At 36.6% G+C, this 15,739-nt stretch overlaps 1 protein-coding gene across 1 annotated transcript; it reads left to right on the top strand.

Annotated features, from left to right (window-relative positions):
- The first annotated feature begins 894 nt into the window (after positions 1-894).
- Positions 895-14,487, top strand: LOC127630167 (SUMO-activating enzyme subunit 1). The gene is made up of 9 exons (XM_052107637.1): positions 895-1,139; positions 1,581-1,692; positions 1,809-1,982; positions 5,579-5,724; positions 5,804-5,903; positions 7,055-7,160; positions 9,833-9,977; positions 11,670-11,739; positions 12,787-14,487. Exons 1-9 carry the CDS (start codon positions 1,039-1,041, stop codon positions 12,877-12,879), a joined length of 1,047 nt encoding a protein of 348 aa, XP_051963597.1. The 5' UTR covers positions 895-1,038; the 3' UTR covers positions 12,880-14,487.
- Positions 14,488-15,739: the final 1,252 nt, after the last annotated feature.

Raw genomic sequence — 15,739 nt, 5'->3', positions numbered from 1 at the left:
TAACAGAGAGAAATTAGCGAAAAGCTTACCAGCAATGTATTGGGACAAATCTTTCCAAAAAGTGCTGGTGTAGGGACATTGCCAGAACAGGTGTGCCATTGTTTCTGGGCATACACCAAATAAAGAGCAGTTAACACATATGTCAAGTTTAAACCTAAGGAGATATTGCTTAGCAGGATAATATCTATGTACAATTTTAAAGGAGATTTCTCTTACTTTATTCGTAAGCAGGTATTTGTAAGGTAAATTCCATATATATCCCCAATTAGCACAGCAGTAATAGATATATTAGGAAGGAATTATGTGCCATGTTTAGCAGTATTTTGGTCATCTCATTTTGAAAGTATTATTTGGGGAAAAATTCTGGACAATAAACATATATATATATATATATATATATATATATATATATATATATATATATATATATATATATATATATATATAAACAATAAAGTTAGAGAAGTATATTTTAAAATATAACACAAATTTACCCTTTATGTTTTTTCAGAGTGAAAATCGAATAATTATGATACAACATTGCACATGTGGATCACCCAGATGTCTATTTGATGTGTGTTTATATCTGGAAGACGTATGTCAATAATGTCTTAGAGACGTTTATAATTTAGGATGTTTGTAAATCTGATCTTTTAATGATGTTCGCAGATGTTAATTAGATTGTGATGAAAAAAATATTTGATATTGTAATGCAGCAACATTTCATGTAATAAAAAATATGCTTCTGTAAAACTTACAGGGACGTATATTAAAACGTAATGGGAAGAGCAGGACATTCCAAAAAACATTTGCTATCTGAATGGTGAGAAATGTACATTGTTGATCTGAAACTGGCGCTTTCTCAACTCTATTACATCATCACTCTGCGCCGCCTTTGTGAGTCTGAGCGGCACTTCTGTCCCATAGAATGGGCAGTTGGAAAATACAGTTCAGTCTACAATAGTCAAACGAATCTTTCAGGCTGCTCCTTTTTACAGTTTGTTATATATATATATAAAAAAACGGAAATATTTTAAAATGATTGATACCATCGAAAAAGAAGACAATATAATCAGCGAGGAGGAGGCTGCTCAATATGATCGTCAGATTCGCCTGTGGGGTCTGGATGCCCAAAAGAGGTATGTTTATAGCTGTACAAAAAAAGCTATAATAACTGTTAAAAAATTATTATACTAATTATTTTAGATTTCTAAATATATTATTTCTAGAATAATATTTTATATGTACGCGATTAAAGCAGTATTTTTAGGCTTTGTGTTATTAGAGTAATCGTTAAAGAAACATGTTTATTCACAAACTGTTTTAGCACAGATCATCAGGGTGATTATTAATGCTCCATTTGTGTTCTTGTATCCTATCTGAAGCTAATCGTGTATTTTGGTCTCTTAACGTGGTATTGATTAATGGGCTCAATATATATATATATATATATATATATATATATATATATATATATATATATATATATATGTATATATGTATGTATGTATGTATATATATATATATGTAAACGTATTGTAAAATTTCATATAACAATTATATTTAACATACATTTTCAGACTTCGAGGATCTCGAGTACTTCTTGTTGGACTCCGGGGTCTTGGTGCAGAAGTGGCAAAGAACCTTATTTTGGCTGGGGTCAAAGGGCTCACGCTCCTGGACCATGAGCAGGTGTCCAATACAAATTTTCCAAAAATAGAGGTTTAAATTTACAGTACTTCAAAAAACATCACCATGAAAAGTACATATCCAATCATGTGTTGTTCTTTATGGCTTCCACCAATCAGGTGACAGAGGAGTCCAGACGCGCTCAGTTCCTGATCCCTGTGGATGCAGATGGTCAGAACCAAGCCCAGGCCTCACTGGAGAGAGCGCAGTTCCTTAACCCAATGGTAGAGGTGAAGGCAGACACAGAACCAGTGGAGAGCAAGCCCGATGACTTTTTCTTCCAGTTTGATGCGGTTAGTGCTGGAATAAGCATGTGTACTGGACAAGTTGAAGACATGACCAAATCACACACAAGATCTTTTATTATGTTATGGATATTTAAAAATTTGTCATCAAGTATAAAAAACACAACTGAAGGTGTCCAATCTGGAGCTACCAGGAGTTAAGCACCTTGCTCAAGAGCACGATAGTAATATTCATCGATCGACCCTTGCTGGATTTGAACCTTTCGATTACCAGCCCAGATATTTTAACCACTAAACTACACACACCTAGAGCACTTTGGGGTTTTTTTGTACAAAATGGTGAAACAACTTTTTTCAGCTCACAGACTAACCTTAACCTTCACTTGTGTGATTTAATATTCACTGCTTGGTGTCTTATGATGTTAAACTCTATATAAACTGTTCTATCAAGAAGTTAATGTCCTCTTAATTAGATAATAACTGTTCAGAGTAAGTATTGAACAGCTGGTTAAATCATGTTTGTTCAGAATTGTCAGTTTAAAACATTTGATGCACTATGTTCAAACGTTGCATCGAAACTGCATTGTGCTTGCGATATTACCATATAATTTAAGGAACATTTCACCCAAAAATGAAAATTCTCTCATCATTTACTCACTCTCATGCCATCCCAGATGTGTATGACTTTTTCTTCTGCTGAACACAAATGAAGGTCTGTAGGTCCATATAATGCAAGTGAATGGTGACCAAAAATTTGAAGTTCCATAAAGCACATAAAGGCAGCTTAAAAGTAATCAGTATTACTCCAGAATTGTAATCCATGTCTTCTGAAGTGATCCAATTGGTTTTGGGTAAGAACAGACTTAAATATAACTAATTTTTCGCAATAAATCTTGGCAATCAAGATTTCATGCTCTATTACAATTCTTAGCAACATCGAGTGCTCTACACATGCGTCAAGCACAATGAAGTGTAATCAAGCTTGAAATCATGATTGTTCCTTGCAATGGCAAAATGTACAGTAAATATTTGTCACATTTTGGTCACCCAAAACTGACTGGATTGCTTCAGAAGACTGGACTCATATAGATTACTTTTATGCTGCCTTTATGTGCTTTATAGTGCTTCAAAATTCTGGCCACCATTCACTTGCATTATATGGACCTACAGAGATATTCTTCTAAAAATCTTAATTTGTGTTCTGCAGAAGAAAGAAAGTCAAACACATCTGGGATGGCATGAGGGTGAGTAAATGATGAGAGATTTTTCATTTTTGGGTGAACTATCCCTTTAATTAAAAAAGTTCTGCAGATTCAAGAGAAATATGTCTATGTAATGTTTGATGGACAGAGGCTATTTTTTGACTTTGTGACATTTTGAAATGAATGGACTGGGTGGGATAGAGTTAACATGTACATTGCTATATATCAATGTTTTGAATATTTTATGTGCCTTTCATGCCCACTAGATGTCTCTATGCTCCTTTGATTAGTTTGATTTATGGTGGTTAAAACTTCTTATGCTTTGCTTTTTTCCTCCAGCCTCTGCATGAACTCATCTATCAACAGTCAGTGTTAGATCGAGACACAGAGTCAGAGGCCAAGTCGTTAGATTTAGTTTGGTCTTTTCCAAGTGTATGCACTTTTTCCAAGCAAATCAGGGCTGTTCTTGCCTATGGATGATGCAGTCAACACACAGACACTGTTCAAAGTGCAGACAGGCTGCCTTTCATCTTATCTCTGTCTTGGAGCTGGCTGAAATCTCCCTCTGGGAGTTCTAGTGAGAGTTTAGGAGGAGGGGGAGAGATGGTGGGAGACAGAAACGAGGGAGGAGGTGTTTAAAATAGTATATTCTCTTTTATCTGCCTCTCTTGATATTTCGTTTTAAAAGAGCAGATGAAACATTGTTTGTGTCTGTATCTCTTTGTAATTCTTTGAGACAGTTTCTTACAAAACAATGTGCGTTTAGTCAAGAGGAAGGCAACAATACACTGAACATCTTAGTATGTCACTATTAAAATTCGTTCATCGGTAGGAAATACTGTACAAATGCAAATTTATAAGAACTATTTAGTCAACAAGTACAGGGCATCTGTAGTGCAGTTGTAGAGATAATTATTTATTTATTCATTTAAGAATCTAATATTGCTCATAGTAAAATCCAGAGGGGACCCACTGCAAATTAGACTTCCGGTTTCGCCTACAAATTGACATCACGGCTGAACAGCTCTATAAAACAAATTGATCAATAAATATAGTTTGTTTTACAAAAAAAATTTGATCTATTTTGACAACATGAAATCTTTTTTTATTTCATGTTGTATATATACTGTTCTGCCAGTTCCCACCTCCTCCTTGCACATCCCTTACCTGTTACACTGGTGAGTAGTTCACCCAAAAATGAAAAATCTCTCATCATTTACTCACCCTCATTCCATTCCAGATGTGTTTGACTTTCTTCTGCAGAACACAAACAAATATTTTTAGAAGAATGTATCAGCTCTGAAGATCCATACAATGCAAGTGAATGGTGATCAAAACTTTTGATGCCTGTTCGTATCACAGGGCGTGCTGAGTGACTCCAGCCAGGTCTCCTAATCAAACAAATTGGCCCGGTTGCTAGGGAGGGTAGAGTCACACGGGGTAACCACCTCATGGTCGCTATAATGTGGTTCGCTCTTGGTGGGGCGCGTGGTGAGTTGTGCGTGGATGCTGCGGAGAATAGCGTGAAACCTCAACACGCTACGTCTCTGCATTAACATGCTCAAACAAGCCACGTGAAAAGATGTGTGGGTTGACGGTCTCAGTGGAGGCCTATTCTTCTAAAAATCTTTGTGTTCAGCTGAAGAAAGTCATACATACACATCTGGGATAGCATAAGGGTGAGCAAATGATCAAAGAATTTTCATTTTTGGGTGAACAATCCCTTTAATTTTCCATTGTGGCATGAATTATTTCCTTTTTGCATCCTCTAGGGGTCACTGTTGATAAAGATTTGCTCTTCAGAGTTGTTTGGCTGCCTAGAGGCATAGATAGAATGCTCACAGGAAGAATGTGACAAACGTGAATGTCTCGCCGCTAGTCCCAAGTGACCTGCATGTAGTGAAGGTGTTACTCCTCAGGGCATTACTTCATTGCAACAGCATTTCTGAGAAGTGTTGTTGATGTTCAGGTGTCGATTACATAACCTCTCAACCCATTTTGAACAGGCCTGCCTAGATCAGTTCAGATGTTCTTTTTGCAAAGTTGGGAGTTTACAGGTTGTCCTGACAAGGAAAGTAAACAAGTAAAATAAATGGAAAACAAACTCAAGCCAGCAGATAAAACAATAATGCAGCTGTCCATGTAGATCCACCCAGTTAACACATCATGACTCTTGTGCGCCAATATGTACTATCAATATATCTAATGCAAGCAAAGCATGATATTCAATTGCCACCCCATTCTTATCTTAAACCCAAAATAGGTGGGTGTGAGTGGTTTGGGACTTTGGATAAGATGTACCAACATTCTGGTCAGTTTTTAATCCTGGTGTTGCCAATTTTCTGGTTGTACTCATAAGATGTGAAGGACACATCAAGCTCCCCAGGCAGTTGGGTGATTTAAAAAATAACCGCTTATTAATTCAATATTTGTTTTATTTAGATTTGCTTGACTGGGTGCTCTAAGGACCTGATGATGCGAGTGGACCAGCTGAGTGCCTCCAGGAACATTAAGATCTTCTGCGGAGATGTATTTGGCTACCATGGGTACATGTTCTCCAACCTCGGCCAGGAGTATCACTATGTAGAGTAAGTCAGGAAACTTGGATGAAAAGGTGTTTGATTCTCATTTGAAAAACTGATGATTGATCCCATTTAACTTCCCCAGAGAGAAGCCCAAAGTAGTGAAAGCTTCTGGTGAAGCCAATGATGGTCCTGAGGCAAAGAAACCAAAGGTTGACCCCAATGAGACAACCATGGTGAAAAAGGTGGGTATGTTGGTAGAATTGGGGTCTGTTCATAGGCAGCTGTTTTCTATGGCAGCATCCTAAGTGAAATTAATTCTCATAAGAGACGGATTTGGCGTTATTAATTAATTCTCTACATAGGCAGCAACGCATCGCATCATTCAAATAGCTCTCTTCACAAGAAGTATAATGAAGACTCGACTCGCAACTGATTTCAATACAGGTGACGCACGTGGAATGACACAATACTCTCATGAGCATAAATATACATAGTACTCACACATTTTGGGTGAAATAGTCAGTTTTCTGTTATTTAAAAAAAATTATCGATACTTTTCAGTATTTGTTTTGAATGGATTATAAGTGTATTTAAAATAAAAATGTCACTCACTTTGTCCACCACCTTGGATTTATTTTTCCACCGGGCTCATCACGGTGCATTTTGGGATTGCCATCCCAGGGAAGGATACACAGATGATACCTTAAAATTTGTCTGAAACCAGATTGTAATGCATAAGGATGGGCAAGGAGGCGGGAACCGGCAGAGAAGTCAACAAAACCTTTAATGACTTAAATCAACTTAAACACACACAGCGGGCACATGTGTGTCTCTCTCGAACTGGCAACTCCGGCTCTTCTTTATCCCCCTCCCGGCTGACTAGAAAAATTCAGAGCCAGGCTTGTGTCCTCAAGACCCGGCCACGTCATCCTCCTTGTCACAAAGATCTCTTAGGAGGCAGCTTAATAAAGATACCTGCTTTTTGGAACAGCCTTCGGACTAGGTTTTGGAACACACCCATAGTTTCTGTTAAAGCTGTGTGCAAATTTTTTTTATGTACAGAGACAACTATAAGTACGACATTTGTAGGTTGATTTTCCCCATGGCAATATTGATATAGCACCAGAAGCTCAACCAATGGCGTGCGTTTGGGATGGGACTGCCTATTTGTCCAAACAATTAGGGGATGTTTTTGGGAAACCTGTTCTAAAGCAGGTTTTTTTTTATTATTATTTAATTTTTTTGGCAATTTAATTTGGTACTTCTACTTGTGCAGAAATTACACACAGCAGCTTTAAGTCTGTAAAAGTTAGTCCTTATTCAATTTTTAGTCACACCAATGACCTTTTAATGTTGGCTTCTCAACTTTTATCCTCTATTTCTTTTTATATAGACTGTCAGTTTCTGCTCTTTCAAAGAGGCTCTGGAAGTTGACTGGACAAGTGAAACAGCCAAAAGCAGTCTAAAGCGCATTCCTGCAGACTACTTCCTTCTACAAGGTAAACCTTAAAAGATTATAATTTCAGTATTTGTTGTTTGAATTCATCAGTTATCAAACAGCTCTGAACTAGAGTTTTAAATGGAGCTGCCTAGGTGCAGGTTTAAAGGTGCACTCAGTCACTTTTGTCTTTGTGTCATCTTGGACTTAGCTGCTTGGATGCAGCATCATTTCAAATCAATAGATTTCTGTTTCAGATGCCATTGTAGAAATGTAGTATTCACAGTCAGCCATGATTGCATTAATCAGTGAGTGAAAGTGTCCAATAACAGGACGGTTACTGAGATTAAGCGTGTAGTATTCGGCTGTGAGTCATGTGATTGTAACATGTGCAGACCTTCTCAGTATAGAATAAAGCAGCTTTTATAAAGTTACTGATATGACTGGAGTCTTTATTTTAATGCGAGTGGTCATTATTTCCTACATGTATAGCAAAATTGCAATTCATGTCTTTGAGAATTAAACTTTTTAATGAGGAAAAAATGCTGAGTGTACCGTTTAGAAAAACCCATGCACATACATTCACAGGACTGCACAGAACATTTTTGGTATTTCTGACATAAAAAATGCAGTGACACAAGTCATGTGAATTATGAACTCGACTGTTTTAACAGAGAACATTCTGCTCAAGTTTTGCAGTGACTTTTTGTGCTTTATCAACTTGCAGTAACAAGTGATGTATGTAATGATGCAATTTGGGGCCTTACCATTGATTAAAGAAATAGTTTACACAAAAATTATATTTCTCTTATCATTTACTCACCCTTATGACATCTATATATCACATGACTTTCTTCTGTGGAACACAAAGATATTTTCATTGATGTATGATGTGTTTATGTCCAACCAGTGCAAGTCAATGTGGTCCAAACTTCCATGCTCCAAAAAAAAACATAAAGGCAGCATAAACTGCTTGAGTGGTTAAAGGGATAGTTTCCCTAAAATGAAACTTCTCTCATCATTTACTCACCCTCATGCCATCCCAGATATATATGACTTTCTTTCTTCTGCAGATCTCAAACAAAGATTTGAGAAGAATATTTCAGCTCTGTGGGTCCATACATGGTGAATGGTGACCAGATGTTTGAAGGTCCAAAAAGCACATAAAGGCAGCATAAAAGTAGTTAAATCCATGGCGTCAGAAGAGATATGATAGGTTAGGGTGAGAAACCGATTCATATTAAAGTCCTTTTTTACTATAAATCTGCACTTTCACTTCCACATTCTTTTGTTTTTAGCGATTCACATTCTTTGCACATATCACCACCTTCTGGGCAGGGAGGAGAATTTATAGTAAAAAAGGACTTATTTGTCCTTTTAAATATTGAATATTGTTTTCACCCACACCCATCATATCTCTTCTGAAGCCATGGATTGAACCCCTGGAGTCGTATGGATTACTTTTATGTTGCTTTTATGTGCTTTTTGGACCTTCAAATTTCTAGCCACCTTTCACGTTCCTTTGTATGGACCCACAGAGCTGAAAAATTCTTCTAAAAACCTTCATTTGAGTTGTGCAGAAGAAAGAAAGTCCCATACACATCTGGGATGGCAAGAGGGTGAGTAAATGATGAGAGAATTTTAATTTTTGGGTGAACTATCCTTTTAAACCAATCACAAGTTTTCATAGGTGTCTTACTTAATACTAGGTGTAAACAACAGTCTGACTCTGCTGACCACTTGTGATCTGATCACCTGAGACAGATGTTAATGCCAGGTGTAAACAAGGTCTTGTAATGTTTAAGGACCTTAAGTGTACTGTAGAGTAATTAGGAGCTTTACCAAAACAACATTTTTATAGGCGATGTGAAGAGATTTCTTATCACCGTGTCTGCCTGGAGTCTGTAGTACACCTATCTAGGGGAAGGCCAGTTGGTCTTATATGTAATTATTAATAACATTTCTCTTTTCATATTTGTGCTCTTTCTGAGTGCTGTTCATTTTCCATCACAGGCTGTCCATGGTCAGTCATGTGCAGTGGCTCTCAAAAACAAAATTGCCTCCTCCACATCTCTATCATTACAACTAACTGTTACTTCTGCCCCTCCCTCAATATCTAGTATTACATTTATGGAAAAAATAACACTTCCTATTTGTGCACTGAAGCATAGGAAGACTTTAAATATATTGCAATGCTCAAAAATACCACACATAATGTCAAACAGCTTTTGAGGAAGAACTGTTTCCTCTGTCTTAACTCACTGATTTATTTGAGGTTTTATCGCCTCAGTGATGGGACTAGAACGATATTATACCAGTGCTTTTTTTTTTTTTTTCCAAACCCTCAGATGTTGTTTTGATGTCACTTTCACAATTTGCCATCTGGAGAAAATGACAGTATATAAAAAAATGTAACTCTGAAAGTTGAAATTTCATCTCAGTGCCAGATATAGTGAGATAACATGAATGAGTGGGTGGGTGTTCCTTTGATGTGTGTGTATACTCTGCTGCCAGGTGGAAATGCAGTGGGCTGGGTTTATTGTGTTGTAGTTTGTGGGCAGTCAAAAAAAGGGAAGTGATACTACGTGATGCCGCTTGGAAAATAGCCTAGAGGGGCTGAGAACCTTTTTCATGTACCACGCAAATCTTATACATCTCCCCTCCACTTACATCCTGTTTAAATGTGGAAGACCCACTCTTTCCTCACTCTCTCTCTCTTACTTTCAACAACAGTACTTCTGAAGTTCCGTACAGATAAAGGTTGCGATCCTCAGCCTGCCAGCTTTGCTGAAGACTCAAGCTTACTCCTACAGATCCGTGATGATGTTTTTGAGAGCTTGGGCGTGAGTTCGGAGCTGCTCCCCAACACCTTTGTGAGGTACTCATCATCCTAGAAACTCACGATTCACATTTATTGGGTCTAATTCACTAACGTGCGTAAAAGCGTGTGCACATTTTCACACATAAATTATGATTCTTAAATAAAATTGCACTATTCTTAATTTAGATTTTTTTTTTTAACCAATTCAAACCACACGTGCAAAAACCATCACAAACTCCTCCTAGAGCTTTCAAGCTACATCCACCAAACTCAGCACAGACCGTAATACTGTACTGAAATAGTGTGCAATGTGTTTTCTAACTGACCGGACTCACGGTTTTCATACAGCAGATGATCAAAAATCAGAAAAGTCCCATAGACTTACATTGACGGAAAACTCCATCTATCAAAAATTCAAATGTAAATAAACCTACACAAGGCCTTTAATCTGCTATAAGTTTCCATCCATCCATCCATCCATCCATCTTTTTTCATGTTGAAGCCTTATGCTAAAATGCTTAAATTATTATTGTTTTTTTGTTGTTGTTTTTTTTCAATCTATACTCCATAATAACAAAGCAAAAACCCGATCGACAGTCTGTCTGACTATATCTATCGGTCGAACGACAGTCTGTCTGATTATCTCTATCTATCTATCAATCGATCGACAGTCTGTCTGACTATCTATCTATCTATCTATCTATCTATCTATCTATCTATCTATCTATCTATCTATCTATCTATCTATGTAGTGATAGTCTGTCTTACTATCTCTATCGATCAATCGTCTAGCCCTCGGGTCTTCAGTGACGAGGGACTTCATTCAACCCCTGTACCTCATCCATTTTTTGGAGTTGTGCCCACCCCTCTTTAGTATTCCTCAAATTTTCACTCACACACACACACACACACACAAAAAAAAAAAAAAATTGCAACAACAAAAAAAGGGTTTTTATAATAGTTTAAGTACCAGAAGTGTATATGGTATCCTTAATGAAAACCTGGTCAAGAGTGTGTTGATTTTCTGTGCAACAATGAATTAACAACAATTTATCAGGTGATTTATCAGTATTCATATGCGTGCACACACATATTATAAATGTTATTTCTTACTCAAGGTGACACTGTTGTTTCAGTGACTGACGTAATTTACATCTGACATTGCTATTTGATGAAGAAAACAACATGAATGTAAACTATATGAACAGTATGATATGACTATTTTATTTGGGTGTACTACTGAAATTATGTGTTGTGTAGCTCAATATGTTTTTGTCAGGCAGTTGGTTTCAGGAAATTTCAGTGTGAAAATAATGAATCCTGTTCTAGATTTTAGATACATTTTGTAGATACATTTGTGATTGATATACTAAATATGAGACCCAAATATGTAAGAGTGGTGAAATATCCATGCATTTAAGGGTAAAGGCGTTTACATGACCACACTCGTTGTTGCCTTATAATCGTGTAAAAACATGCATGTTAATGCATTATAGCTCGATCTGGGTTCGGTTGTGAATAAAATTAAATCTCACATGAAGTTCCCTCAATTAAAACAAGTCGGATTTATCAACACTAGAACATCAATAAAAAAACTTATAAAAACAATTTTTTCCTCAAGATCCTTTTCTGTGCGCTTAAGAACACATGTACGCAATTATCAGTGAATGAGACATTCACTTCAAAATCCTCTCAATTTCTCTTTAACTTGACTCATAACTTTTTGATGTGGTTGCTTGGTCTTCACAGTTACTGTTTCTCTGAGATGTCCCCAGTGTGTGCTGTAGTTGGAGGAGTTCTTGGGCAAGAAATAGTCAAGGTGAGATCTTTGATTTGAACCATAATATCATGTAGATTTTCAACTATTTATTTGTTTTATTTAATTTTTATTAAAGGGTTAGTTCTCCCAAAAATAAGCATTCTGTCACTGTTTCTCATGAAAGTAAATGGTGACTGAGGCTAATATCTCCTTTTGTGTTCCACGTGAGAAAGTCATACAGATTTGAGAGTAAATTATGACAGAATTTGAATTTTTGGGTGAACTATCCCTTTAACATAATCTCCTCCTTCAATTAACCTTTCATTCTAGTTCTCCATAAAGCCACATAGTCTAATCCTCTATAACATAACACTTTTACTAGCTGCGAAAGTGTCTTTTCTGATGAGCCACTGTGAGAACCGAATGGCAGGTGCCCTCTCCATCAGAATCTGGGCTAAATCCAAAACATTTATAGTGTGTAAATGCCAGAAATGATGATGTAACACTCCGGTCACTGAGGAAGTCCAGTGGCAACTGTCTGAAATCCTCACATGTAATTCCATAAACTGAATTAGATTAAATAACCTAAGCCATAGTGACGTAATCAGTGAGTCTAAAGTGTATAATTACACCGCGTCCCTAGATTATAGACAGAAATCAGATATACTGGACTGTAGGCAATTTAAAATTGCTCCAAATTAGGCACAACGGTACACAGTATATGGTAAACGACACTATATTGTTCTTGGCGAGTGAGATGTGATTGTGTCTGTGTGAGGGTGGGGATCAGGGTTGTGTTGGGGCGATGGTGTGAACGCCATTGCATCGGGAGTGGTGGTTGAGCAGGCCTTGAACCTACATGAAAGTGGAGTGAAGCCAGGCCGTCTCGCCATTTCCCTGCAATTCTATAATCCTCACTGCCCCTTGCCCATCAGTCTTCATCACCACAACAGAGAATGTGCCCGTTGTGTTCTATCAAACCAGTTAAATACTCGTGGCAAAGTTGTTATTAAAATTCTAGTTCTGTGGCCCCTAGATCAGCTCAAAACGTTTGTGATGTGCCTGAAGGATAGTACATCTTCTCATTTGTTTGCATGTGTTTAACAGGCACTGTCTCAGAGAGATGCTCCGCACAGGAACTTTTTCTTCTTTGACGGCCTAAAGGGGAGCGGGGTGGTGGACTACTTTGGATCCAAATAAGTAGCCCCTGGAGAACACTGAGAGATGAGCACTTTAGATGTGTGGGGATGTATGTGTGCTCTCAAAACACCATGCAGTTTGTTTTCAGCAAGTGGCCGCAGGCATCAAAATCTGTCTTTGGACTGTACCTTTGCATATCTGAATGCCACATTGATTGATGCCAGGAGCAACAAGAACATACTGTCCAGCTTTTTGTTCACACTCATAAATATAGATGCAAACATTTTTTTCCACTAGGGTTAAACAAGACTAGTGACTTGTGATTTCTACGTTTTGTATTAAAATAAAACATTCAATGCATTTGTTTTGGATTGTAAGTGCTTCTGCTGTCACAATAACACATAATAAGACGGTGCCTTCTAATCTGTCCCTGAACGTCCCTTTGCTGTGCACGTGGCACTGACATAGAAAGAACTAATGAAGTAAACAAGTTAAAACTATTTTATTTAAATCAGGGAATGTTTTGTGTGCCCTTAAACAATTTAAAACAATTTTAAAAATGAATTTATGCATATAAAATTGTGCTCATAATTCTACATAGCCCTTGTGGAGTCTGCAAGATTATTAGCTTTTTTTATTTTTTAATAAGGGATAATTTTTTTGAAGTACTGTCCTGAAAAAGTCGCATAACAGATATTTCAATATATTTCACAAGATAAAATAAATAAAATTACAAAATGTATACAAAATGTATTAAACAAATGTTTACACGCCCTTGGTTCTTAAAGGAATATTCTGGGTTCAATGCAAGTTAAGCTTAATTGTCAGTATTTGTGGCATAACATTGATTACCACAAATAAAATAATCAACTCCTCCCTCATTTATATAAAAATCGTGGTTATGATGAGGCACTTACATTGGAAGTGAATGGGGCCAGTCCATAATTGGGGTAGTTCACCCAAAAATAAAAATTCTCTCATCATTTACTCTGCTCCATACAATGCTAGTAAATGGTGGCCATGTGGTTAAATCTATATCTTCAGAAGCAATATGATACTTTTTTTTAATTTTTTTTACTATAAATTCTCCCTGCTCAGTAGATGGCTATACATGTGAAAAATGTGAATCGCCATTAACAGAAGAAAGAGAAAATGGAGATTTATAGTAAAAGGCTTAAATATTGATCTGTTTCTCATCCACACCTATCATAACGCTTCTGAAAACATGGATTTTTACTACTGGAGTCATATAGATTACCATTCACTTGCATTGTGTGGACCAGCAGAGCTAAAAATCTTCATTTGTGTTCTGCTGAAGAAAGAAAGTCACACACATCTGGAATGGCATTTTTGGGTGAATAAAGACACTTTCAAAAGAACATCCACAAGACGTTAACATTACATGTGTTAACATGACTCTAGAGTGAGATAATCTCTGTTCTATATGATTTTAATGTGATAAAATTACTTACAGTGTTTACTATCATTGTGTTTTCATGGTAACGAAGTAGTAATATTGGATGTAAGTTTACACTGATAAGGTTTGCAAGCGATTTTTATCATGCTAAAATCATGTTAACGTACAATGTTTACATATTGAATCTATACTTTTGAATGTGTATATTTACATTGAAATTGCCTTACTGTAACTGAATTTTTTTAAATAAACAAGGGACAAGTTGAATTTAAATTGTTTTTGTGATCATTAAAAATATGCTACATGCTGTCAATTAATCTTAACTCTTTTTGAACCAGGAATATTCCTTTAATATTCTATGTTGCCTTGAGTATCAATATGTACACATATGAGCAGAATATATTCTTCCATTCCCTGATTCCCAACTGGGAACTCAGTGCTCAATGTATTCCTCTGATGCCTGTTATCATTCTGATATTGTAGGAAAAGCCTGAGGCTTTCACTTGAAACATCTTGTCAAGTCTAGGTTTTTTTTCTTGTGACGTTCATGTAATGAAGTTCTTATATTAGCTTTGCCCGTGTATTTAATTTGCTGGACTGGTACTGCAGGGTTTATGACTCCAAGTCAAGTAAGAACTCATATGTTTTGATTCTGACATTTTCCAAAAAAATATAGTTATCTTACTCGTCCAGTTATATGCAGTGGAATGCTATACAACGTAATAGTTGATACGTGATAGTCTAACTAGATGTTGGGGAAACAAACAAAGCTCTGCCTGACGTAACGGCAAACAATTGTCATAACTATCTGGGCTCATAATGGAGGTGGACTTTGGTGTTTGTATATATTATGACTGTCTTACAGACATACAAAATCAGGGCTCCGGGCCTTAAATGGATAATAAACATGTTAACTTAATGACAACACCGCATCAGTGAGTCAGATCAGGAGATTGGTCAGACAGGTTAAGCAGGTGCTGAGTGGGAGTGGCAAGTTACACAACTGTTTCTCGCATTTTCTTTTAGGTTCAGGGAGAATGATGACAGTGGAAACATTTGACCAGGGTATCACTAATAGCCTAAAATATTTGTAGATTCTTATTGTTGTAGGTTTCAGTCAATATGGAAAATATTTTGAACTGTATGTGTTAATTTGAACAAAACCGCTATGTTACTGAGTTCACTGTAAGTTCACTGACTGGCAAAACTCCCACAATTAACAGGATTTCTCCTCCCAACATGTACAAGTAGGGCCTAATCATATAGCATCAGATTATGTAAATTTTCTCAATCACCAGGGGTATAGGTCTAAATTGGAGAAATTATACATACTGTGTCAAAAATACAAAAATAAAACATTTTCTCTTCAATGTAACTCTGATGCACAAATTTTGTAAAGCAACCTGTTTAATCATAATTTCTTTATGTCCTTAAAATGTAAAGCTCTACCATACACCTGGAAAACCTGTTTCCTTACATTGGTTATCTTCAATTGTTAAACTT

Source organism: Xyrauchen texanus, chromosome 36 (genome assembly GCF_025860055.1).
Source record: "Xyrauchen texanus isolate HMW12.3.18 chromosome 36, RBS_HiC_50CHRs, whole genome shotgun sequence".
Taxonomy (NCBI): Eukaryota; Metazoa; Chordata; class Actinopteri; order Cypriniformes; family Catostomidae; genus Xyrauchen; species Xyrauchen texanus.
The sequence above is the reverse complement of the archived record's forward strand: the minus strand, read 5'-3'. Positions and strand labels throughout refer to the sequence as shown.

What these genes read in the sequence shown, in the direction of transcription:
- LOC127630167 (XM_052107637.1), top strand. Translation starts at nt 1,039, where the DNA reads ATGATTGATACCATCGAAAAAGAAGACAATATAATCAGCGAGGAGGAG. An exon ending in GGTCTGGATGCCCAAAAGAG is followed by an intron (nt 1,140 to 1,580) that starts GTATGTTTATAG and finishes ATACATTTTCAG; the next exon opens with ACTTCGAGGATCTCGAGTAC. An exon ending in CTCCCCAACACCTTTGTGAG is followed by an intron (nt 9,978 to 11,669) that starts GTACTCATCATC and finishes TGGTCTTCACAG; the next exon opens with TTACTGTTTCTCTGAGATGT.